The sequence below is a fragment of the Anthonomus grandis genome, chromosome 11 (genome assembly GCF_022605725.1).
Source record: "Anthonomus grandis grandis chromosome 11, icAntGran1.3, whole genome shotgun sequence".
NCBI classification, from domain to species: Eukaryota; Metazoa; Arthropoda; class Insecta; order Coleoptera; family Curculionidae; genus Anthonomus; species Anthonomus grandis.
Genome location: NC_065556.1, coordinates 19,462,366 through 19,488,520, shown reverse-complemented (window position 1 = coordinate 19,488,520; position 26,155 = coordinate 19,462,366). Strand labels below are relative to the sequence as shown.

Here is a 26,155-nt window from a genome sequence, read left to right as displayed (position 1 = left end):
GACATATACCCTTGTTAAGTTTACTAACATCTGATTACCGTGAGATGATCCTTTCTTAGTTTTTTTTCAGTATGTAACCATCAACATTGATAGTAAAGGTGCTAAGAAGTTTTTCTTAATTACGATCGCTACCTGTTTCAATGACAAAACTCCCAACGGGTTATCCAACCCTCCAACTAATAACTTAACTGAAAAAAACAGTCGAGAAGGTTATTAATTATTAAGGCCGTCATTTAGATAGACAACTTCCAATAAATTCGACAAACGGTCCCATCGGTTTTCTACACGCCAATTAAAATCTGTGGTGACGGTATTTTATTTCCTAAACGGACAAGACAGTTTATTCTTTTTGACAAAGGACAGCGCATTCCTTCGAAATTTTGGGGTTTTAACTCTTGTCTTAAAAAGTTACGTGGTGCTTTTTTATGGTTTATGGTTGATGGACCAATGGCTGACAAGAATTCGAAATGAATGGTGGTTCTTGTTGGAGACGTCACTGGACACTTGCCTTGGTACTAGTCAGGGTAAAGAATTATGGAAATTTGAAGGGTGAAGCCCATTTGGTGCATATATTCTGGCCAAAAAACAATGATGTAATTAGCATCTTCCTAAGAAGAAGATTCTTCTCAATCTAAAGTAAAAAATATAAATCAATTATTGCAAGAAACCAAGAGTTTCGAGAAAGTTTTGCGACAGTTTTTAAGCCTTTTTTCTAGTTTAATTTATAGTAAAAACTGGTGAATTTTTGAAGATGTTCCAAAATTTCTGTTTCACTCGCTCTTATAAAAATGATATTTTTTGTGTTTCCTATCAAAAAAGAAATTAATGCTTTTTTACACTTACTGGAATCAACATTTGGGCCATAGGCTCATATCTCGTAAAAAATTATATAATATTAACGGCATATCGACCTGGGTTCAATAAAAAAATATATTTCCCTTGTTTGATTGAATACAATAAAATATATATCTCAAGTATTTTGATCCATAAGCCTTTAAAAAAAATTTTTTTTTTATCCTGTATTAAGGAATTTATCTCTAAAATAGTTTTTAAATTCCTGGAAATATTACTTCCAATTTCGTGTAAGTCATAAAAACGGCGTCAAATGCCTAAAATAAAAGAAAAATTAATTTCAAAAACTTAGAAGTCATGAAAAATTTATTTCAATGGTCAAAAGAGATCAAACATACCTGGAAACCGCCCCTAAAAGCTTGAAAAAAAAATTGCGTTTAATATCTGGAAGGCATTTTAAATGCTTGAAAAATTACTTTCAATGCGTTAAAAATATGATGGAAAAATATTTTCCAATTCGTGAAAGTTACTGTAAAAGCCTGGAAATTACGAAAAAGTATATTCAGTTCCTTTTTAAGTGCATAGAGTAAATTTGGAAATTATTCCCAAAATATTTAGAAAATATAAAAAATTACGTCAAATGCCTGGAATAAAATAAAAAATTACTCCCAAAAGGCTGGATATCACGAGATTCTAATGCCCGAAAAAGATTTAAAATTACGTTGAATACTTCATATAAAAATGACTTCTAAGATCTAGGAAACATTGAAGTACTTTAATGCCTAACAAATATAATATTTAATTATATTATTTTTTAGATCTTAAATTCGGAAAGATCTAAAAAATTATTGCGAAATGATTACACATCAGTTTTTCTTTAAATTTTTCATTAGTTTCGAGAAAATTTTTTCTCAAAAAATTAATTTTTTTTTCGGTGTTAATTTATAATAAAAAATTTTTGAAAAATGTTCTATTTCCCTCATTATTATTTTTATATTCACACTTATGGAAATTGTTTAGGAAAAATGCCAATATATCCCAAAAAAGCGTGATACATAATTTGATTTTTTTTTTTAAGGAACCACCTATATTTTTTTGCGAAATGGGATTCTTATTAGACTCTAAAACTATTTTGCTCAAAAATGCGACGCTGCCTAGGTAATAACAATTTAAAGAAATTTTCACGAAAATCAATCAATTAATCAGCTATTTTTTAAACGAAACACCCTGAATCTAACGCGTTTTGATAGAACATTCTTTTATCTTCAATTTGATAACAACTCCCTATTAAAGGTTTTTTTCTGTTTTAACCCACAGTCGAGCCTCATGATATTAAATGGACACCCTGTATAGCAAAGATATTATATTTTATATTTTTTACAGAAACTGTAATTTTCGCTAAATTTACTTTTGAATTCGGAAGTTGGTCATTTGCAAAATTTGGATTTAAAATTAATTTAGAATATACAACAACCTCATCAAAAGTATTATAGTCACCAGCATTATAATAACAATGAAAACCTGGTATATTAAATTGTTGCAGATATTCTAATTTATGACACTCTCAACACAAATATATCACAAAAATCATAAATTTTGTATATTTCTAAAAATACTGATCCTGAAGAAAGCCTATTTATTAATATTTGTGGCTGTATTAATACCTAATGTTCATATGTATATATTATTTTAAAGTTTTGTCTCAATATTTATCCAATTTGCCAGAATATCTGGACTAACATTTAAAGAAGCATTTGAAGACTTAGGAGTAATTACTAGTTGGATCAGCCATAGTTGATTCTTGATTTTGCGTTCATTAGACGGTACTAATAAGTAGGGCCGTCCTCATCACTTGCTTTATGATTTATGATGTTGTACTTATTTATTTGCTATATCACAGTTATTGCATTTAGGGCTTTGATTTTTGGAGACGAGGACAGTCATTTGTATTATGCTTCCCCGCAAAGTTACAATAAATAGATTGATTAGGACAGTCATTAGAATTTTGATTAAATTAGGATGCTATTATCAAAGTGTATATTTCAACCAAGTTAAAATATATAGACTTTGCCGGAAGCCTCTGCCAACCCACATAAATCTTTTTGTCATAAAATTGCGAATGATAAAAGTGCGAATTAGCCTGGGTGAACATTCCGCATACAGTGCATCCCAAAAGTTATATCTAAATTCATTTAAAATTCGGGGGTGTGTTCGAAAAAAAACGCTCGGCCCCGTCGATTGTTATTTCAAGTTGCGCATGTTTGTACGTAAGGTTTATATATACAGGGTTGCTCAAACATAAATTACGACCATCAACTTCATTTTTTCAAATGAAAGCACCTTTTTTTTATTTCATCTTTGAATTTCGCGTGGAATTCTACGTATGTTTCATGCATCATGTCCTATACCTAAAGTCAAGGTAACAAATAAAAAAAGAACAAAAATTAAGTTAAATGTTCAAAATGGTTGCCATTCACGGCTTGACAATATCCAAGGCGATCAATAAAGTCTCGTTCCACATTTTCATTAATTTTCGGAGTTATGGCGCGCACTTCTCTACGAATTCTCTCTTTCAAGTCGTCTAGATTGTTTGGCCTATTAACAAATACCTTCGACTTGAGGTATCCCCACAAAAAAAGTCCATTGGTGTTAGGTCAGGCGACCTAGCAGGCCATTCGATGGGTCCTCTCCTTACGATCCACCGATTGGGAAAGGTTTCATCCAAAAATGTACGCACAGTGGCAGCATAGTGCGGAGGAGCGCCATCTTGCTGGAAAATTAGTTCTTCGTTAGGATAGTCTAGGTCCAATGGATTAAAGCTAGTAATGCTGGAACTAATTTAAATTGGAGAAAATCGAGATATACTTGTTCCGTTAAAGTCTGTTCAAAGAAAAGGGGACCTATTACTCTTCCACACACTATTCCACACCACACATTTAGTTTTTGAGGGTACTGGGTGTTTACCACCATCATCCAATGCGGATTTTCTGTTGCCCAATATCGACAATTTTGTCTGTTCACACTATCATTCAAACAGAACGTGGCTTCATCGGAAAAAATAATATTTGTTACTAAATTATTATTTAGATTGCACATGTTTTGTAAGCGTCCACAAAACTCATTTCGCCTATCAAAATCGTCATCAAATAACTCTTGCACAGGAATAACTTTTTAGGGGTGATATTTGTGCTTTTTAACTATTCGGTGAACTATAGATTTCACCATGTGTAAATTTGCCCCAATCTGCGACAGAGAAGTGCATGGATTTTCTTCCAAAGAAAGCAAAATGCCAAGTTGTTCATTTTCGGCAGATCTATAACATGACAGAATTCTCTAAATTTAGCCTATATTCTACTCACTACCTTTTGACATATCGGAGGACGCTCAGGATGGATTTCATTAAATAATTGAGCAGCTTCTCTTTGAGTACGTGTTCTATCACCAAACCCAACCATGCACAGAATTTCTATTTTTTCTCGTTCCGTTAACTTTACCATTGTGCAAACCGCAACTTTGCTCGTACACTTCACAATTGACAATATCTGTTTGGCGTACAACTGTCATACACTTTCTATGAAAATTCACGGTCACCAGCCAACAATAAAAAAACACGAATGAATGGACTTTTGCTCTGTATAAAAATTCTCAAAGATAAGGTGACTCGTAAGGTGAACTTCAATAATAATGTTTGGTCGTCTTTTTTTCGATAACTGTTGACTTTAGGTATAGGACATGATGCATGAAACATACGTAGAATTCCACGCAAATATCAAAAATGAAATAAAAAAAAGGTGCTTTCATTTAAAAAATTAAGTTGATGGTCGCAATTTATTTTTGCGCAACCCTGTATATACAAACTTTACGTACAAAAAAGCGCAACTTGAAATAAAAATCGACGGGTCCGAACACACCGCTGAATTTTAAATGAATTTAGACATAACTTTTAGGATGCACTGTATACAGTTTTATAGGTTTTTGTTTTTAGGACTTAATATAAGTTACGTTAAAGTATTCCTTACCAATAAATATTTTTGTATTTTTATTGCAGATTGCATATTTTCTTCACTGCAGGCTTGTAGAAAACCTAGAATTTTTACCTGAGGATTTTTCAGTGTAGTTGTATTATTTCATAATTTTTTCCGAATACTTTGGTTGCAATAACCATTTTTTTCCATGTCGAATTTTGATGGAAATTTTAGAAGAGCTTTTATAAGGTCTTTTTTGGTGTTAATCCTGACACCAATTTCCATAGGTTTAATCTTCTCCATATCGTGCTTAGATTTTTGCTTGCCTTGTCTATTGTTTGGCCTAATAATCAAATTAGGTAAATTAGTTGGTCATAGATTCCTCCTTAGCAACTCGTGAATAAGTAGGCTTAGATTTTACCAGATTCTCTCTCTGAAATGTTGTACACTTTCTCTTCCATACTTGCAAATTTACCTGAAAAGTGACATATTTAGGTGCATCCATGTCAACAATAAGATCGAACACCTTATATTTAACAACTGATCTAATTTAAATTAAGAAGAAAAGTTAAGTGTTCGTTTTGGATGGTTAAAACTGATGAAAAAAATCAGGTGGGGCGCCCCGTCGGGTCCCCCGCATGGGGCTCAGCCACCGGACCAACCTTCGACAAATTGTAATTTATCGGATCCCAGCGATTCGGCTCGAAATTTTCCCAAAATAAATCCGTTGGTTTTGTGTGGCCCCGTCGCGTTCGCTTCTCTCCCTGTCCAATTTCTAACGGATTTACTGCATTTTATTAAGATTCTTCTTTTCACAAATATTTCGTGCCTATTAGGCAATAACCATTTCAACTTCCGAAGGTTCTGAAAGGAAATAACGTTATGAAAGTAACAGAACCAATTTTATGCACCATCATCCTTATTATATCAGATGAATAGGGCGATCTAAGGAGTAATTAGTTGAACGAGCTGATGATTTGTTATAGAAAGGCAATTAAAGGTCTTTTATTTCATTATGTATGCGTTGTTTTTTTTTTGTTTATTTACTCTCAATTTCTTTCAGCTAATTACTAATTAGTTAAACCTGGGCTTGGGTATAGCCATTACAAGCATATATTATGTCCTATTGTTAAAGCTCTAAATTATGTATGTGATATTTTGTAATAATCCCAACCATTAAATTGAAGAAGAATAAACTAAAATTTTAGGCGATTAATGAACATAAATACAAAATATTTATAAATTCGTCAAAGAAACTAATGTAAAGTGTAAATCTTCGAAATCAGAACAGCGATTTTGAAGATTCGTCGACCGGCAATTTTTTCATAAATTACTGTTGTCATTTTAATTGTTGAAATTATTGTTGTCATTAACTAAATTTTTAATTTCCGGGCATTTTTTTATGCTGTAATAACATTTAACCAGACAAGACGAAGAAATGTTTTGAATAGTGACAGGTCGAAAGCTTTCAAATCACTGTTGAGATTTTCTTATTTATCAGAGCAGTACTTTTAAGTTAATAAAAGATAAATATAATAATAAAGTCATTTGCTAAATATAAATGCTAAATTATTGTTTTTTATCACACAATATATATAATGTCAATAAATATATTGTAGTTATCATAGGAAGGATAACAAAATTGATTGATGAAAATTAAATTAATGAATTGATTATGTATTTATTGTATATGATATTTATCTCAGCAGAGGTTTTAAAGATTCATCAACAAGCTAGTGGGAAAAATATTTTTTTCTCAGGCAAATAGTAATTATGAATACACAAAAAAAATCCTAATAATCTTTTCAAAGGTTAGTCAAAAAAAATCCGAAAAAGTATGATTTTTTATCTCAGCAGTGACTTTGAAAGTAAACGGTTTTATCTAAAAATCACTGATGTGATAATTATATTTTTCATTTCTAGGTAATTTTTTTTATTTACTAACTTTTAGAAAGAAAAAAAAACAAATAAAAAAATTATCTTTTCAAAGGTTAGTCAAAAAAAATCCTAAAAAGTATGATTTTTTATCTCAGCAGTGACTTTGAAAGTAAACGGTTTTATCCAAAAATCACTGATGTGATAATTATATTTTTCATTTCTAGGCAATTTTTTTTATTTACTAACTTTTAGAAAGAAAAAAAAACAAATACAAAAATTATTTTTTCAATGATGGCATGTTATTGAATCTTTGAGATTACTATTGGGAATTTTTTAATGTATGTTTTCTTATTTATCATAACAGTGATATTAAAGATTCATCCACCAGCAGCTGGGAAAAAAAAATTCTTTTCAGGTAAATAATAATTATCAATACACAAAAAAAATTCCTAATAATCCGTTCAAAGAAAAATCAAAAAATACTAAAAAAGGGTAAATTTTTTATCTCATCAGTGACTTTGAAAGCAAACGTTTTTTTTTACAAAAATCACTGATGTGACGTGTTCATTGACTCATTACTAGAAAAAAATGTTTTTTTTATTACAGAAAATATAAAATTATTAGGCGATTAATGAAAGACTTTTTTATCTCAAAGATTCGTCAAAGAAATCAGTGTGCATTTTTTATTTCAGTACTGATTTTGAAGGTTTGTCGATCGGTAATTTTCTTTTCAAAAATGACTGTTGTATAATTAATTTATTTTTGATTTCCGGGCATTTTCCTAATGGTATAATAACGTTTTAGCAGACAAGATGTAAACAAATTTAAAAAAAAAAATAATTTTTTGGTGGCAGGTCAAAATCTTCCAAATCACTGTTTAGATTTTCTTACGAGCATTTTTTAGCAGTGACTTTGAACGTAAACGGTTTTTTTTAATCAGAAATCATTACTGTGATTAATATATTTATAATTTCGCTTTTTATAAGTGTAATAACGGTTAAGCAGCAAAAAAAAGTTAAAAAAATTTAATTGTGGTGGATTAAAAGCTTTTTCATCAATCACTCTTAAGATTTTCCTATTTATCATAGCAGTGATTTTAAGTAAAAGAAAGTACAAATATAATTTTAGTCTTATAATATCTTAAAAATCTAAATAATATCTTAGCTACACAAAATTAATATAGTGATTTTAAAGGCTGAATAATATAATTTATGATTAAATATATATTATGAAATATTTATCTTAACAAAGACTCTGAAAATATACATAAAACAAATCTTCATTGAAGAACTATTAAAACAATTGATTTTTCCTTTTACTGATTGGAATACAATCAAATATCTTTATCACAATAGAGATTTTGAGCAAATAAATAATAAATATAATTTCAACTATTAAATTATTGCTTTTTATCACACAATATATCAAATTTATCACGGCAATGATTTCATACATTTGTCAATCAGGAATGAGTAAAAAATTTTATTGATTGAAAAACAAATAAACAAATTAAATTTTCTTAATGGTGGCAGGTCGAAACCTTTTAAATCACTGTTAAGATTTCTTTTATCTATATTTTCTTTTTTATCATAACAGTGATTTTAAGAAATAAAACACAAATATAATTTTAAAGACGTTTAAATAAGCCATAATGATTACAAATAAAAAATATGTATCACGTTAACTGCTTCCTAGATTCATTAATCAGTAATAAGAAAATTATTTTATAATCTCAGCTATATAAAAGGAATAATCTCAACAGTGATTTAAAAGATTCGTTGACCCTGAAGAAGGGTTCTTTTATTATATAAAATTTAACATATTTAGGTGAGTAATGAACGTAAATTCAAATTATTTATCTCAAAGTTTCCTCAAAGACATAGTGCAATAGTGCACAAAGTGCATTTTTTATATCAGCAGTAATTTTGAAGGTTCGTCGATAAGTAAATTTTTTTGCAGTAACCATTCCTGTCATTAATATTTATTTTATTGCCAGACATTCTTTTAATGTATACGCAATTTTAATTTTTACGAAGACAAAAAAAAACAATTTAAAAAATTCAATTTTTTTAGTGGTGATAATTCAAAACTTTTCAAGTCACCATTGAAATTTATTTTATGTATATTTTCCTATTTATCAGAGCAGTGATTTCAGGCACATTAAACATAAATATAGTTTTAAAAGCATTTAGTAATTGTAAATACAAAAAGTTTATCACATCAATTGCATCATATATTCATCAACCAGGCACTAGTAAGAAAATTGTTTTATTTTTTTAGCTAAATTTAAATAATAATCTCAGCAATGATTTTAAAGGTTTGTCAACCGATAAGTTTTTTTTCAGAAATCACTGTTGTGATTATTATATTTTTTATTTCTAGGCATTTTGGTGCAAATGGTGTAATAACGTTTAAGCAGACAAGAGAAAAAACATTAAACAACTGGAATTTTTTCAATGCTAGCTGGTCCAAACCTTTCACATCACTGTTGACGTTTTTTATGTGTATTTTCTTATTTATCATAACAGTGATTTTAAGTAAAATAGGTACAAATATAATTTTAAAAGCATTTAATGATTATAAATATTTATCACAGATTCATCAACCAGGAGTTAGTAAGAAAATTGTTTTGTAATCTCAACTACATAAAAATAGTTATCTCTGCAGTGATTTTAAATATTGAACAATTTCATTTATTATTAAAAATTTTATATAAAATATTTAGCACAGCAATGACTCTTGTTAGAATATGATCAAATTTCTTTATCACAACAGTGATTTTATTAAGCAATTAACAAATAAATAGAATATTAAAGTCATTTATTAAATATAAAGACAAAATTATTATTTTTACACAGCGATGATTTCCTCATTTGTCAAGCACGAATAAGTAAAGAAAATTATTGATCAAAATTGAATTGATGAATTAATTATATTGTCAGCTTGGATGTCAGAACATATTTATCTCAGCAGTGATTTTAAATGGAAACGGTAGTTTTTTTCAAAAAATGAGCTGTGATTAATATTTTTTATTTTCATTTTTGTTTTTGTTTGTATCATAGGCTTTGATTAAATATGTATGAAAAGTGACTTTATAAGTAATCATAAGCAAGAATAAATAAGAATGTTTTATTTTTTTTACCTGTTTAGATGTGTTCAAGCAGGTAAAAAAAATAAAACAAAAGTATTATAATATTAATTTATCTTAAAGCATTTATTAAAAATACATTATTTATCAAGTATTTATCATAGCAATGACTTGTCAACCGAAAGCCAGTAAAAATACTATTTTTTTTCTATTTTTATCTCTATCTTTTGGTTTATCTTAGCAAGGATTTTAATGCTACTTGGCATTTTAAATGTAGTACTTTTGTACCTACTAAAATGACGAATCCATTAGTGATTGTAGTATGAACTGTTTTATAAAAATTCTCTTAAAATATGTTAAAAAGTTCATATGTCTACCACCTAAAACGTTACCTAAAAAAAGAACCGTCAGCATGGTCCATCAATCGGGTCCAAGAATCAAGATGAGCCGATGATTAGATTGCAGTAATGGTTCAATTTTTAACACCGCGGGATTCCCATTCAACCGAACAAAGGTACGATTATACAGGAGACGAAAACACAAAGAACCTAATACATATATATTAAATACATTTAATATTTATTTTCCGGCAGTTCACACAATGGGTATTCGGTGGTGGTGGTGGTGTACCGGATAAGTAGCCACCATGACCAAAGAGAACAAAATGTCCAGCGATGGCGATACCAACCCTTAATTAATATAAATGACTTTAAGAAGCGCTTGATTAATGTACGAAACGATTAATTTAAGTTAAATAAGCCTTTTCGAATAATATAAAAATAAAAAGGCACCTATCGATGGCCCTGTGGTTAGATCCACCACTTGATAAGGTTTCGAACATGTGTGACCTGAGATACGGACGGGAACTGGCCACTAAAACTGAGGTAAGTTGTATATGCAGGACCAGACTTGGTTCGTTTTTCTTCAATAATTATTACTTACAATAATTCAATCTTTTTAAGTAGGAAATGACACAGTAGCTCTTAATCCTAAAAAGTTCCGTCAAGGCTTTTCTAGAAACACAATGAGCTCTTAACAATTTTATGAGTTGAATTTCCATATTATTTAGTTCAAAGAACTTTATCCGACTCTCATTTCAAGTATAACTCAATTTTCCTTGGATTTACACAATTTTCCAGTTATTTTTGTGACAGAATGCCATAAAAAATCAATTTAAATTTGAAAATTCACTGTTGACATTTTTTCAAATTTTAATTTCAATGCAGGATTTACTTATAAGTAATCTGCAAATCCTTAAAATCACCGTTGACATTTATTTACCGTAAAACGGGGTAACTTTGCACTGAGCAGGGAAACTTTGCACCGAACATGTAAAATGATATTTTCTGTAATCCTCCTCATAATTTTGTTCGGATATTTCTACTACCTCTAGAACACATAGGCAACATCGCAATACGTCACCAACAAGCGCGTGAATATCCTCCTGGTCGCCAGTTGTTTATCAGCAACCGTCCGAATATTAACCTAGAAATTCTATGATTTTCTGGCTTTGCAAAATCATACTGTGCAGAAAGTCCCAGAGTACAAAAATTGGTAAGTACACGTCTAAAGGCTTATACTATAAATTATTATTATTTAAGTATCCCCTATTTGTCACGTCCAAACTATTTTCATTCGCAAGAGTAAAAGTTAAATGGTTTTCAGAAAATGCCCAGACGTTATAAAAGGAAACTGGCATCTCACAGATATGCAGACTACGCAGAAGAAGATTTGAAGGCATGTTTGTCAGCAATACAAGATGGCATGAGCACAAGAGTTGCCGCTGAATCCTTTAACATTCCAAGGGGAACTATTTTTTACAAATTAAAAGGAACACACGCTAGAAAACCTGGATACCCATCAATATTCTCTTATGAAGAGGAAAGATGTTTCGTACAATGCATTCTTAGCCTTAGTGATTCTGGTTTCCCTGTTACTGGAATGGAATTGCGACAAATAATCAAGAGCTATTTAAATCGCAAAGGAAAAAAAATAACTCGTTTTAGGGATAATACTCCAGGTATCGATTGGGTCAAATCATTTTTAACTCTTCATAAGGAGCCCTCTGCAAGGATAGCCTCGAACATAAAAAGAAGTAGAGCAGCATTCAATGCAAACCAAATGACTGAATACATAGAAAATCTAAAACAAACATTAACTGGTGTAGAGCCGCATGCTATTTTGAAATATGACGAGACAAACTTAACCGATGACCTCGGTCAAAAACAGATATTAACTAAACGTGGTGTTAAGTATCCCGAACGAATTTGTAATTCCTCAATGAGTAGCATTTGTCTTATGATTTGTAGAAATGCAGCTGGTGAGCCTCTACCTCCTTATGTGGTTGACAAACCCAAGCATTTGTGGGATACCTGGACTGAGAATGGTCACCCTGGTACGCGTTATGCAAATACTGCATCTGGTTGGTTCGAATCACAGACATTTGCAAATTGGTTCAGCACTCTCCTATTATTGCCCAGGCTTAAAAAAATTCAGGAAAAGAAGGTCGTTTTAGGAGACAATTTGTCTTCTCATATTAATGATGAAGTCCTCGATTTATGTCGAAGACACGACATTGATTTTGTATGTTTGCCTCCGAACAGCACCCACGTTACACAACCGCTAGATGTCGCATTATTTACCCCCATGAAAAGAGCCTGAAGAGACATTTTATGTCAATATAAGGAAATTCATGTAGGGAGTAGGTCAAATGTACTTGAGAAACAGCATTTTCCAATGCTTTTACGATCATTAATGGGAAAAATTCAAAAGAATAGCGCTGAGATATTAAAGTCGGGATTTAGGAAATGCGGTATCGTCCCTTGCGATGTAACACCGCTCTTGGAGCGGTTAACAACAACTAAGCAATCTAATACGATAATTGCTATCGACACAAATAAATCAAGTTCGTCGGATATCAAAAACACTTTCATTAAGTATTTAGAAGATAAAAGACAAGAAGCCACACAGTTTAAGCCACGTAGGAAGAAGAAAATAACGGTTTCAGCAGGATACAGTATTGCCCACTCTGAAATTAGTTTAACAGATCTAACTGGAGCATCTACATCCACACCTCTTCAAGCTGTTGAACCAGAAATCGTAGATGATTCAGAGAAGGACATTGTTTTGGACGACCACTTTCCACTAGGCAGGGATTCATCAGATGACGAAATAAATGAGATGCAAGAGATGGAAGAAGAAAAAGAATTTAATGAAAAACTCGTCTCAGGTTCTCTAAAAAGGTCAAAAACTCTGGATTAGATGATGTTAAAAAAGTTGTTGGTGAGTACGTTTTATTTTCCTATAAAGATTATGTTTATCCTGGAGTGATAACAGCAATAGAAAACCATGGAGCAATGATCAATGCTATGGCCAGATCGATAAAGTTTTGGAAATGGCCAGAAAGACGTGACGAAATATGGTATTCGTGGGACAACGTAATTGGCGCCATTAGCCCTCCCAAGAAAATGTCCAAACGAGAATTGTACATTGTCCCAGAATGCGACAAATTGTGGTGGGATTAGTTTCAAACGTTGTATTTTTACTATTACAATGTTATAATAAAGTTCGTTCATTTAAATTGTAGCAATTTTCTTTACTTTTATGCTTGTTTCATAAATATATGTAGGTAGGTAGATTTAAATTCACAAAACTTGGCCCACGAACATTTTTTCACATTTAATTGGTGCAAAGTTTGAAATAATAAGGGTTTTCTATGCACCAGCAAGCATTTAGTAGCCAAATATTAATAAAATATTGAGTGGTGCAAAGTATGACTTTTTTGGGGTATACTTTGCACCACTAATAAAACTAATAAAGTTGTTCTCTTGATTAAGCAATATACGTAACAAATTGCTATAATCAGAGTTATATTACAACTTGCTCAATTGATATTTATAATAAAAAGTTCAGATCTTCTTTCGAGTGACGTTACATCCTAACTAATAAAATAAAACTAAAAAAATGGTGCAAAGTAACCCCGTTTTACGGTATGTCATTTTCAAGCATAAAATTTACAAAAATTATGTCGACGCTTTAAAATTACTACTGCGATTAATATTTCCAAACAATATCCAAGAAAATATATTTTTCACTAATTATAATAAATTTACCTTTAAAATCACCACCGAGATTTATTTTTAATTACGTAATTTTAAGGCACATAATTATTATTTTTTAAGTAAGTTGATAATTACAGGTCGTCAACAAATTAAAATTACTGTTAGGATTAATATATTCCCTTCCAAGAACCTAAGGTTAAAATATGTTTATAAATATCAAGCATATAATGAAAAAACTGTTCTTTTTACTGGTTTCATAGAACCATTTAAATCACAGTAAAGATTTACATTTTTATTATTTGTCTGCAGGTAAAGAAAAAACCAAATTTCTTAATGGTTGCAGGTCATCACACCTATAAAATCACTGTGATGATTAGCATATTTTCCCTTCCAAAAATTTTATGAAAACATTTTTTTTTCATTATTTGCTTCCAAAAAATTCATGGAGCTTTTTAAATCACTGTCAAGATTTTGAATTTTTTATTATTTCTTTGCATATAAAGGAGAAACTAAAGTTCCTTATAGGTATAGGTCATCAAACCTTTAATATCTTTATGAGCAGATAAGAGAAAAACAAAACTTTAAACAGAGAAAAACGAATAAAAAAATCCTTTAATAATCGTAAAAAAATCACTGCTTTTTTTGAATTTTAATTTTTTTTTATTTTAAGCATATAGTAAAAAATAAGAATTTTTTCAATGGTTGTAGTTTATCAAACCTTTAAAATCACTACTAAGATTTTTTCTTTATAATCAGGAAAGTAAAAAAAATTTAATGGTCGTAGGATATTAAACTCTTGAAATCACTGTCGTGGTTTATGTTCTAATAAACTTATTAAATGACTATTTAGATTGTTATTTTTAGGCAGATAATTTCTCGTTTTAGGTTCTTTTTTAACCGTAAAATCACTGCAGAAATTATTGTATTGAATTATTTCCAATCGTGTTCGAATTTTTTAAATAGCTTTAGGACGTCAAGCAATTGAAATCACTACTGTGATTAACATATCTTTCACATACGGGCGAACTAAATCATTCTCAAACAGAAAAAAAGACTTCAACAATTCCCATAAGTATTTTTTTAATGGTTGCAGAATACAGAACCTTTGAAATAACTGCTGAGATTATTATATTGAACCATTTAGATTATATAACAATTATTTTAATAGCAACGAGTTTCCATATTGTTAAAATCACTGCTGAGATTTTTTTATTCCAGACATGTAAATAAAATAATATTCTTTGTAATGGTTGCCCATCTATTTAACTTTTTAAAATACTGTCGTAATTTATTAGATTTTAATGAACCTTTTAAATTACTATGAAAGATTTATTATTTTTAACTGAAAAATCACTGGTGTGATTTTTTTTATTTCCAGGCATATGAAGTAGAAATCTAAGTAAAGGTAGTTTTTTAGATTTTCGCATTTTAGTAAGTGGTTCCCTCATACTTAAACCCCTCGACCAAAAAAATCCAATATTTATGGAACTTCTTCTTGGATCATTTTGATCTTAAAACAGCATTTGTAGAGCATATTTTTTTGAATTTATTTTTTATATCAAACTATTCGCGGTAGTTTTGTAGATTTTGGACCTTTAATGAGTGGTCCTCACCCTCGGACACCTCGATAAAAAAAGTCCAATATTTGAAAAGATTCTGCTTAAATATATTTAGACCCAAAAACAACTTTTGCAGACAATATGTTTATGAATAATATGATTTTTATTTCATGGGAATTTACATTTATATTTTTAGAATTTTTTAGACACGACGACCAAAAAAATCCAATATTTCTAAATCTTCTTCTTGGATCATTTTGGACTCATAACAACTTATGTAGAGAATATTTTTCTGAATGTCACACTTTTTGTTTCATTAGAATATTCTCAGTAATTTCATAGTGGATGCCCTCCTCCTTAAACACTGACGAGACATCGCGGCTGAGATTTTTAATTTTCAAGCACATAGGTGAAAAACATTTTTCTATTCATTCCTGCAATGATCTCAATAGGATGCTTTTAAATATCCTTGATGCACATATTACCTGGGTCAGTCTGAGTTTATGAAAAACTGCCTTAAACAATTAAGGACACATCCGGTTTTCCCTGCAACAAAGTCTGATTTCACTCATATTGTACACTCCTAAAATACTCCAATTCCACCTCTGGTCAGTATAGTTAATTAAATAAAGAACACGGTAACGAGCACGAGAGAGAGAAAAAAGAGGAAAAATAAAGGTAAAGGGGACACACCAACCAAAGGGGCCTTAACAATGTAAAAATAAAAGAGGGATTAAATGGTATACGAAGAAACGCAGCAGTGTTGTATATACGGATGTTCGACTAATGTATTTTTTCCAAGAAAACGGGAATTAATTGATTCGATTTTGTTTTATTGTTGGTATTCGAGTTTTAATTGTCGAGGGAAGGTATTATTTGGGTTTTAAGTGGTTTGGTTTATTATTCAAGTGGGTCAGTTAATGAGGTGATTTGGACCCTAGTGGGTAGATAAGTGTCAATGGTGTAACGGGGAATGAGTCGTTACATTATAATTAACACCAACATTATCGTTTTTTTTAATACAAGTAGATCTTAAAGTGCTTAAATGGATAAATAAAATAAGGATAATGTTCTGAGTCTTTTATGCATTTATGAAAACAGTTTCAAAGTAGTCCATCAAGAGATATAATAGAACTTGGAAGTACTGTAATTCGACCCTTGCAGAAAGATTTTTGGAAAGTGCATTATATGATGGCGATTGTACATGATTGATGGATTTGAGATGAAAAATCAGCCCAAAAAAAGTGTAATATGTTTATATTTTGGGTTTCTATTATATTTCATTTTTCACTTACGCTCTGGATCGCTTTGAAATGTCATTTTTTGATTTTTATACTTACTTCAGATGATATGCATGATTTTATTGCGGTCGTATAAGTGAGATGCAGAATTTAGCCCAAACCAGAGTAAAACTATTAATTTTTTGAGTTTCTCAGTAGTGTTGGTTAATTACTGGCTTATGCGGTATGTTAAAGTTAAAAGCAAACTAAAACAAGCTATTACTTTAAAATACAAAAAGTACCTATATGTTCAGGCTGTTTTGATTGCTGATCTCAAGTATATGTAAGTTTTGTTTAAGTCATAGAAATGAACCCGAAATCCTTGTAACTTTAAATTACAATAACTTATCTGACACCGGATTTCAAAACATTGCTAACATTTTTGGTACCTACTTTGGTAATGTCTTTTCTCATCCCAATTATTGGAAGGCTGACTCCCATTTCGGCTATTTTTGTTACGAGCCCATATTGGAAAATGACGTTATCAGTGCAATAAATAAATTAAAGGGCAATAGGGCTTTTGGCTTTGATGGTGTTCTTGGATATAAAACTCTGTGGTGACTTACTAACTCAGCCTCTGACATTTGTGTTTAATCTTTATCTTAAAACATCTCCAATAAATGAAAAGTTAGTAAAATAATTCCTTTTCAAGGGAGTTAAAAACAGAAGATGGTAAACTATAGACCAATATCAGTTCTGAATTCTTTTCTAAGGTGATTGAAATTGTCCTTTTTGAAAGGCTGTATAGAGATATTAGATCTCATATACCTGAGCAACAACATGACGTCCTTCCCCAAAAAAACTTACAATATCGAACTAGTGATTTTTTCTCAGTATATACATAATTCACGAAACAAAAGGTCCCAAGTTGATATGATATTCACCGACTTTGAAAAACCTTTTGACAAAGTTAAATACGCTTGCTCTTATTATGTTGTTAATGTCCTACTTGTTAGAGAGGAAAAATATTGTGGAGATCAGCGGTTTTAGGTTGAATTCTTATCTTAGTGATTCGGGTGTTCCCCAAGGTTCAAATTTGAGACCATTACTGCGGCAATAAATGGCATGAGAAAATCATGCAAATATTCTACTGCTTAATCGGTCAAATGTTAAACGTCCTTAGACAACTATTTCTTTATATTATGTCGACGTTTTGAATTCTATGAGATCATCCTCACGACAACTAATTTATTGACAAATTTCGCACTTCAGGTTCGTAAATCGGGAAAGGAAGTGAAAGAAATTATCAGAATTTTCCAGGCAGTTGCGGTAGTTTTGTCTCTTTCTAACTAAATTTAATTGCCCAGAATAGCGAGAGAAATTATGATAATTTTCCAAGCAATTGAGGTCATTTGTCCCTTTCTAACTAATTTCAATTGCCTGGAGAAGTGAGAGAAATTCTGATTTTTTTAGGCAGTTCAGGATATTTTTGTCTCTATTAATATATTTCATCTGCTTGGAAAAGTGGGAGAAATTATTATAATTTTGCAAGCAGTTGAGACTATTTTTGTCTCTTTTTAAATTAGTTCAATTGCCTTGAATAGTGAGAGACATAATGGCAATTTAAAGAAAATTGTCCAGGCAGTTGAAACTTTTTCTGTCTTTTTCTAACTAATTTTCAACCACGTCCTGGATCTTTTCCAAATATAATTTTTTTTATCTATCCTGGTAACTGTGCCATTATATAGTTAAATAATCATTAGAAACCCGACCAGAAGGAGCAAAAATAAATGGTATTATGATCAAGAAAATAAGTTATGCAGAAGATACTGCATTCATGTGAAAATCTAAAGTAGTATTCGATGGAAACCCACAAGAACAACATGTAAACAGCGTCACTTCCCAGACTGCTCACCTGAGAAGAGAAATGAATCATCTGCTGAAAAACTGTAAAGCCAGGGCAGCTTTTCTAAAAATGCAAAATATACTGTAAAATGCAAGTTTATCCCTCGAGGTGAGACTAAGAACAGTAAATTGCTAGTGGGTGATTTCTACTCCTATATGGTTGTAATACATGGACGGTGAAGCAGGAATAACTTCGGAAATTGGACGCCTTCGAAATGTGAATAATAAATTCAGTTTTTACTAGAATGGATACCTCAAGGTAAACGAGGTATAAGAGAAAAGGCTAAGAAACGAAAGAGATTGTACAAACAAAATCATCATGATCCATCGAGCATAGAAAAGAATTTGCCAAAGTGATCGCCACCCTCAGGAGAGAAAGCACCTGAGAGAAGAAAGGATTGGTCCCTCTTACAGACGAGGAGTATAACATTATTACTATCGTGGATGATGCGTACAACTGAGATGCAAAATTTGGCCGAAAAATAAGTAAAATTATTAGTTTTTCAAGTTTCAATCGGATTTCCTCCTACACCTATGCCCTGGATCTGGAGATTCTTACTACATGCATAACCAGGCCAAAAATTTAAAAAAAAAATTTTTGGCTTCTATTAAAAATTCTTAAATTACGTCTTGAAAGGTTGTAGGACCAAATTATAAGAAAACTATGGGCCGATTAAACCCCGTACAGTACCTTTCGTATAATTTAGCCACGCATCACTAGATAACTGATAAGGCAGGTTCTCAACACCTATTGGCTCGTTACCGCTTCATCGGCATTCAGCGATTTTATTTCTTATTATCCTCTCGTATTTCGTATTTTCCATTCTTCCTGGAACTTCTTCACGTGTGAGTGCACTTTAAATTAGCGCCCGTTAATGTCAACAAAGAGCCAATGCATGATGCCTTTAACCCGTAACACACGCCCCTGATATCCCATTTCCACCAATAAGAGCGGTACCGTGAGGCTGCAGACTTCTTGCATGCAGATAAGTACTGCTTGCCCCAAGTGCGCTTTTGATTTTACTATAAATGGCATGGTATTTGCGGATAAAACTTTTTAGCCAATCAGGGATTTATGTTTGAGTAAGGGATGAAGAGTTACCAAATAAGTATGTGGGTCATCTTATATTCTTATGTTGTAATTCATATGATAATAAAAGTCCCATTAAGAAAACTGAAGAGCCGCCAGTCATTGCAATACTCACAAAAACCATAACATTGCCGACGTAAAATGGAACATGGTATCTAATCAATTCATTTAACGTACATCTTCGGTGGATACCGGGGTAATAAAAATATTTATGGTACCGACACGTACCATATAAGGTAAGCGAATTAGCCTTCCTCACCAATAAAATGCCTTATCTTTACGAGCTGTCAAGATTTTTGCCGGCGTTGAGGCAAGCTTGGATGTCGGTAAAATCGGACAAAAATTAAATTTGGTTTAATGTGTAATAAATAGAAATCCTGATGGAATAATCATAGAAAGTTTCTTTAGGAAGGTTGTTGGAAAGTTTGGAGTTAATGAAAAGAGAGAAACACGTTTATGGATGTTTACAAAGAACAGTGGTAGAATATGTATATTCCATCAAGATTCCCCTTCCTATAAATCAGATCACACAGAGTGTCCGGTCAAACTGGGACCACACGCACTCGTCCTTCCGAAATTCTCCGAAAGCGAATGTGAAGTGTTTTTAAATCAGTAAATGTTTGAAATGTTAAAAAAGCGCCTTCTTAAACGTATTTCTTAAGAATCAGCGGGCAATATCTTCTTCGTAAGCAAGTAACTTACTTATGCTTAAATCGTATTGACGGTCTACGTGCTTCACACGATGGTACTGATATATTTGATTGTACACAGAAATAATCATCTTGAATTATTATGTTTCTTATGTATTTATTCCCTATATATTCGTAGCCGTGAGGTGGACAATCAGGCCAAAAATTGAAGGTAAGAGTATTTAATTTTTTTTGTTTCCACCGCATTTCATCCTTTACTCACATCCTGAATTAATCTGACATATAATTTTGTTTTATCTACTATGATGAGACTGAGATGGAAAATCAGACCAAAAGTTATGAATTGTTTGTTTAATATTCTACCGCATTTGATTCTTCACTGACATATTAAATTAATATAAAGTATTGTTTTACTTATGATACAGACGATGAGCATTAATTTATTATAATCGTGAATAATTCATGGCTCTAAGATGGAAAACCAGGCCATAAATGACAATTTTTCTTTTATCTTCTAAAGCAATTAATTGTTCACTCACGTCTTGAATCAACTTACAAACGATGGCCATTATTTTATTGCGATCGTTCATGATTCTTGACTGTGGCAAGAATAAAACCAAAAAATGAGTAAAACGTTCACCTCTTGAATATATGAAATGGCCCTATATTAGGAACGAAAAATTGAATAAAAGAACGCTCAAAACAGTTTCTCTAAAACGAAGAGGTAACGAAAACAAGCATGTTATCCCACCCCTATCTGCAACCCCTTGGACAGGGTGAGATACATTTTGATTGATACATCATCTTGAAGTTCTTGAAAAATGCTTTTGAATGATATTATAAAAAGACACATTTCAGAACATTCATCTCTGTTTATCAAGGAAGACAATAAATAAAAACACTATTTTTACATTTTATTATTATATTATTAAATGTTGAAAATTATTTACGTTATTTTGAAAACAAAAATTAGTGCGCTTGAGACCACAAGATTGAAGTAAAACCTCTTTATTTCATAGACTGACTATGAGAGCAAGAGAAAAAGGAAATGTGCTACGGCTTTCTCTTGCTCCTACGGTAATATATGAATCGTAACTGTCGCTCTTTCTATCTCCACTAATTCATATCTCCTTCTTAACTTTCGTTCGCCTCGCCGAATCACACTTTTCGTAACACATTCGCCAACTTACTCCCCAACTCAAGCGTTCGTAAAGAAGTTTTACTTCAATAATAAATCCTACTTTTAAATTCTTCACGAATTCCTGAACTATTCTATGCTGGAGTTGCTCTAGTGAATCAGACTGCATTTCAAAAAGCACAAATTTTAGGTAATCCCACAAAAGGAAGTCAAGTGGTGTTAGGTCCGGGGATCTAGGTAGCCGTTCAACAGGACCTCTGCTTCTGATTTACTGGTTAGGATAATGATCCTCCAACCATTGCCTAACGGGAACTACATAATGCGAAGGTGCTCCAGCCAGTTGGAATTGTAATAAGCGTAAGTCCTTTTAAAAGTAAATTTCCGAATATTTTCCTCTGATTTTATTAATAATTTTAATTTTTATTAATTTTAAATGCCTTTCTCTAAAAATGAGGGTTCTGGTCATTCCAGTAACGACAATTTTGCTTATTAATATGTCTATTCTATCTGTCATTATTTTACAAAGTTGAATTCCTTTGTCCGGGTCATCGTCACCAAGTTGCTGCAGTATTTGCAGTTAATAGGGATAAAACTTATGAAATTTAAGTACCTTTCTTATTGATTTACAAGATTTAGTTGCTACAGCTGCTTGACGAGTTGAACTTATTGCAAACTAACTCAGATTTCAACTTGCGCTGTTTCGTCTACTAATCTCGATTGACTTATCTTTTTATTCTTGACAGAATCAGTTTCTTCACATTTGGCTACTAGTTGGCGAACATACTTTGGGTTTACATTTTGACCTGGATGCCTTTCGTTAAAACATGAACCTGTCCTTAAACATTTATCCTATGAACATCATTGTTTAAGATGAAAGAAGTGCTGCATTTTATTTAAACTTAACCGAACGTCAACTGTTCTATAAAATAATACAAAACACCTATATGCTTAGAATTCTTAAGAAACATGTCAGTATATCAGTAACCATCATTTTGCACATTTAATTAAATGATAATAAAAAAATTTAAAAATGCGTTTTCATTTATTGTTTTCGTTGATAAACAGAGAACATTTGTCTGGAATGTGGCTTTCTATGGTATCATTGGAAAGTATTTTTAAGAGCTTCAACATGATGTATCACTCAACCCCTCTTTCTATTTAAGATTCTAAGGGAGTATCTCACCCTTTCCAAGAGGCAGATAAAGGTGGGATAATATGCTTGTTTTTGTTCTCTCTTTGTTTTATAGAAACCGTTTTCAGCGTTTTTTTTTTGTTCAGTTTTTCGTTACTAATATATGGAGATTTTAGGTTTTTAAATTGTCAACCACATTATTACTTACATAAGAACGTCTCCTACAGATGATGAGCCTATATCTATTGTAATCGTCGAAAATTCTGATGTTAGAAATTCCAAAAAAAAATTCTCAACATTTCGTCATCATTTTCTTCTAAAGAACCACCCCTGAATTGTTATAAATATTAACATCCTATATAATTAATTTTATTAGCTAATTTTTCGATTTTGACACTAGGTACTAACTCCCAATATAAATGACCGTAGTACCACGGGTTATTAATCAATGAGGGACAAGTAAACCTAAATGGCCGCTTAAAGTTATGAGACCATTTCGACCAAACCCACACCACTTCGCGATTATTAATGATGATGTCCCCGCACTGAAGAACTGTTTTACTTTTTATTCTCGTTTGCTCACATTCCCAATTAGTTAACGTAGTAAATACATTTAATATTCAATCATTTTTTTTCTCTTTTAGTTAATCCCATTTTCTCGCAATTAAGTTTAAAATAAACGAGCCTGTAGGGCCCCGCAGTGGGGCCAGTTAACGCACAATAGCTGAGGGAAGTGCTGGTCATGTTGGGCATTAGAGTAGCTGCGGGGAGTCATATAGTGATCCTTATGAACTTTTAAGGTTTATTAAATGCCATATACGATTTTTATATACAATTAATATATAGGGCAAAAAGTTTGCTCTATGGTGAGGATCGGGAAGTTATTAAGGCCATGCTTGTGAAAGTCTGATCAGTTTGTGATTTTGTGCACTAAAATCGAAGAATTTTCGGATTTTCCACTACGTCCCATGAAGATTTAAAATGACTCGTGTAAATTTACAACAAAGATAAAATTGTTATTATTTGTAAGCCACTATTGTGACTAAATGAAGGAAATTAAATAATATTGAATTTTTCAAGGATTCCTTTTTTTGTAAAAATTAACTTTTATATTACAGGCAGTTGGACCAATTTTTTCCCTTCACAATGCTTCTTTCAACACTAAGGTGAAATGCTAATCACCCTAAAAGCGAGCAAAATTATTATTCACTTTTTCTCAATAAGGCAGTCAAAGAGTAGTTTGATTTTACTTGAGTATTATTTAGTATTGAGTACTATGATTTTATTTGTAGGATTCAAAAAAGACAATAAAACATCAACAGTGTAACAGAAATTTAAGTTAAAATTAAATTAAATTGGAAATTGAACAATGAAGTCAGCTGATTTAATATTTCAGTTCACCTTAACGTTTGTTTTTATAATTCAGCATCATAAAGAATTATATTTTATTATTTTGTTTATTTGAATAATGAGTTATATACAGGGTGATTTGATACGATAAGAAATAGAAGTAAAAATTATATTAAAATACAAAAATAACTTGCTTAATTTTATGAAATTTGTCATATTGCTAGATTTATTTATTGAAAATTAGCATTTTTCAAATCCAGGGAAAAGAAGTAATTTCTGTTTCCTCTCAGACAGTTAGTGTCTCTTATGGAAAAACCTCGTGAAAACGTGATTCTTCCTTCAAAATTAAATTATTTTCAATTTTTTTTTCTTGGTTTTCTCAAAAAAAAGCATTATTTCCTTCGAGGCAGTTGAAAATTGTTATTTCCAGGTTTTTTAACAGTTCATAATTGTTTTCTTTTTTACTTGGTTTTAACTTCCTGATCTCAAAACCTGGATGAAGTGTTAATCACCCAGGGCCGAGCCGTGCCGGGGGTGCAAGGGGTGCGCCCGGGCGGCGCTCATTTGGGGCTGCAAAATATCCGAAAAATAAAATAAAAAAGCGCCAAGTAATGAAAAAAAAATTATGAATAACAAAAATTTATAAAATTTAAAACTTATAATTAAGACGCCAACAGAATACAATGTTTACTGAAACCGAGCATTGTTCCCCGAATCGTTGCTATAATAATTATAATCTATATAGATAAATAAATAGGTACCAGGACCAGGTAATAAAAACAATAGCACCGCAATTATTATGGTGGGTTCAGCCAGGGCGGCGCCGGCGCCGCCGCCGGTGCTGATGGTGTTATAAGGGTGGCGTAATTAAAAGAGCCGCGTAAAGTACCACCAATAGTAATTCCTCGAAATTTATTTCTTGCGGAATTTCAATACTTTTGGGTAATAAATAATATGTATTTTGGAGCTGCAGAAATAAGCGGGGGTGTAATGTTTAGAAATTCCCACCCTTTTGTTTTTAATTTATTTTAATTTGCGAGTTTTAAAGCGACTTATCGATTAGTGTTTATTTTTAATACATTTTATATAAAAATTGTGTTTGTGTTGTTAACGGTAAGTTTAAAATATTTTATTAATATCTTCTAAATATTTAGAACTTCATGCCTTAAGCAATTTTTCATTGAAAAAAGTAATGTCTGATTTTTGTGCCAATTCTAAAAAAAATATTTGTTAATTTAGATGGCTGATGGTCGAAAGAGGCTTTCTGGTTCCCAATACCGGAAAAGGAAGCTAGAAAAGGAGGAAGATGACAGGCGGTTAGCAGGTTCGTTAAAAAAGTTTTTTTGCGTCATCAACGAACCCACAACCGGCACAACCTCAACCTTCAACAAGCCAAAGGCCGGATGTTCAACCTTTGACGTCAACTGAAGCCGATGCCGATGTAGAACAACCAAATGATGGAGATCAACAACCATCAGGAGATGAACTGAAACAAGATGATCACTCGACGAATACGCCAGCAAATACGCAAACTGAGAACATTGAAGCTATTCAGGTAAATGAAGAAAGATTTAAAGATCCCGCATATTGGCCCGAAATATTAACGGATAATATTAGAGTATTGATTTTAGGAATAGGACCTGTTCAAATTAAAAATATTAATTATCCCATTAATAATTTAAATAGATGTTTTAGCGCTGCTTACTTTGAAAAAAATTCATCATTTTTTAAAACACTTTTTATAAAAATCACTGCAGAAGGGGCGGCAAAATTAGCTCTTGCACCCGGGCGGCAAATACACTAGGCTCGGCCCTGTAATCACCTCTCAAGAACAGATCAAATGCCTGGAAATATTAAAAACAATTTAAAAATTTAAAAAAATTTTTTTATGTAACTGAAAAGTGAATTTTGATCAACTGCCTGGAAGAAAATATTAATTTTTGGGGAAAAACCAAAGAATTCCCTGGAAAAGTAAAAATTACTATAATCATCAAAAATCACCTCCAGGTTTTGAGAAAAGAAACATGAACTGTCTAGCAAGAAAAAAACTACTTCAATAAAAGACATAATTTGATTTATCTGTGCCTGCAAATCATTTTTTTCAACCACCTGTGAGGAAAAATATTCATTTTTCTAGGGAATTGAACTCCTTTACTTAAGGAATGAAAATTGTATAAAAAATTAAAAAAAAAACAGAGTATTTTAATTAAAAGTGTGAGTGGTGGAGCAGAAATACTGTGATGAATAAAATCATAGATATATCAAATGCATTTAATAACTTTTTTGCAGACTTAAGAAAAAATTTACCAATAAAATAAGTTAAAAAA

The 26,155-nt window shown here is 31.5% G+C and overlaps 1 protein-coding gene across 1 annotated transcript in view; it reads right to left on the bottom strand.

Moving 5' to 3' along the window:
* LOC126742484 (large neutral amino acids transporter small subunit 1-like) overlaps positions 1 to 24,392 on the bottom strand; it is a 77,373-nt gene extending 52,981 nt beyond the window's left edge. Inside the window, exon 1 of the mRNA XM_050449125.1 lies at positions 24,341 to 24,392. Coding sequence (XP_050305082.1) covers positions 24,341 to 24,392 — 52 coding nt within the window. The remainder of the gene's footprint in view (positions 1 to 24,340) is intronic.
* Positions 24,393 to 26,155: the final 1,763 nt, after the last annotated feature.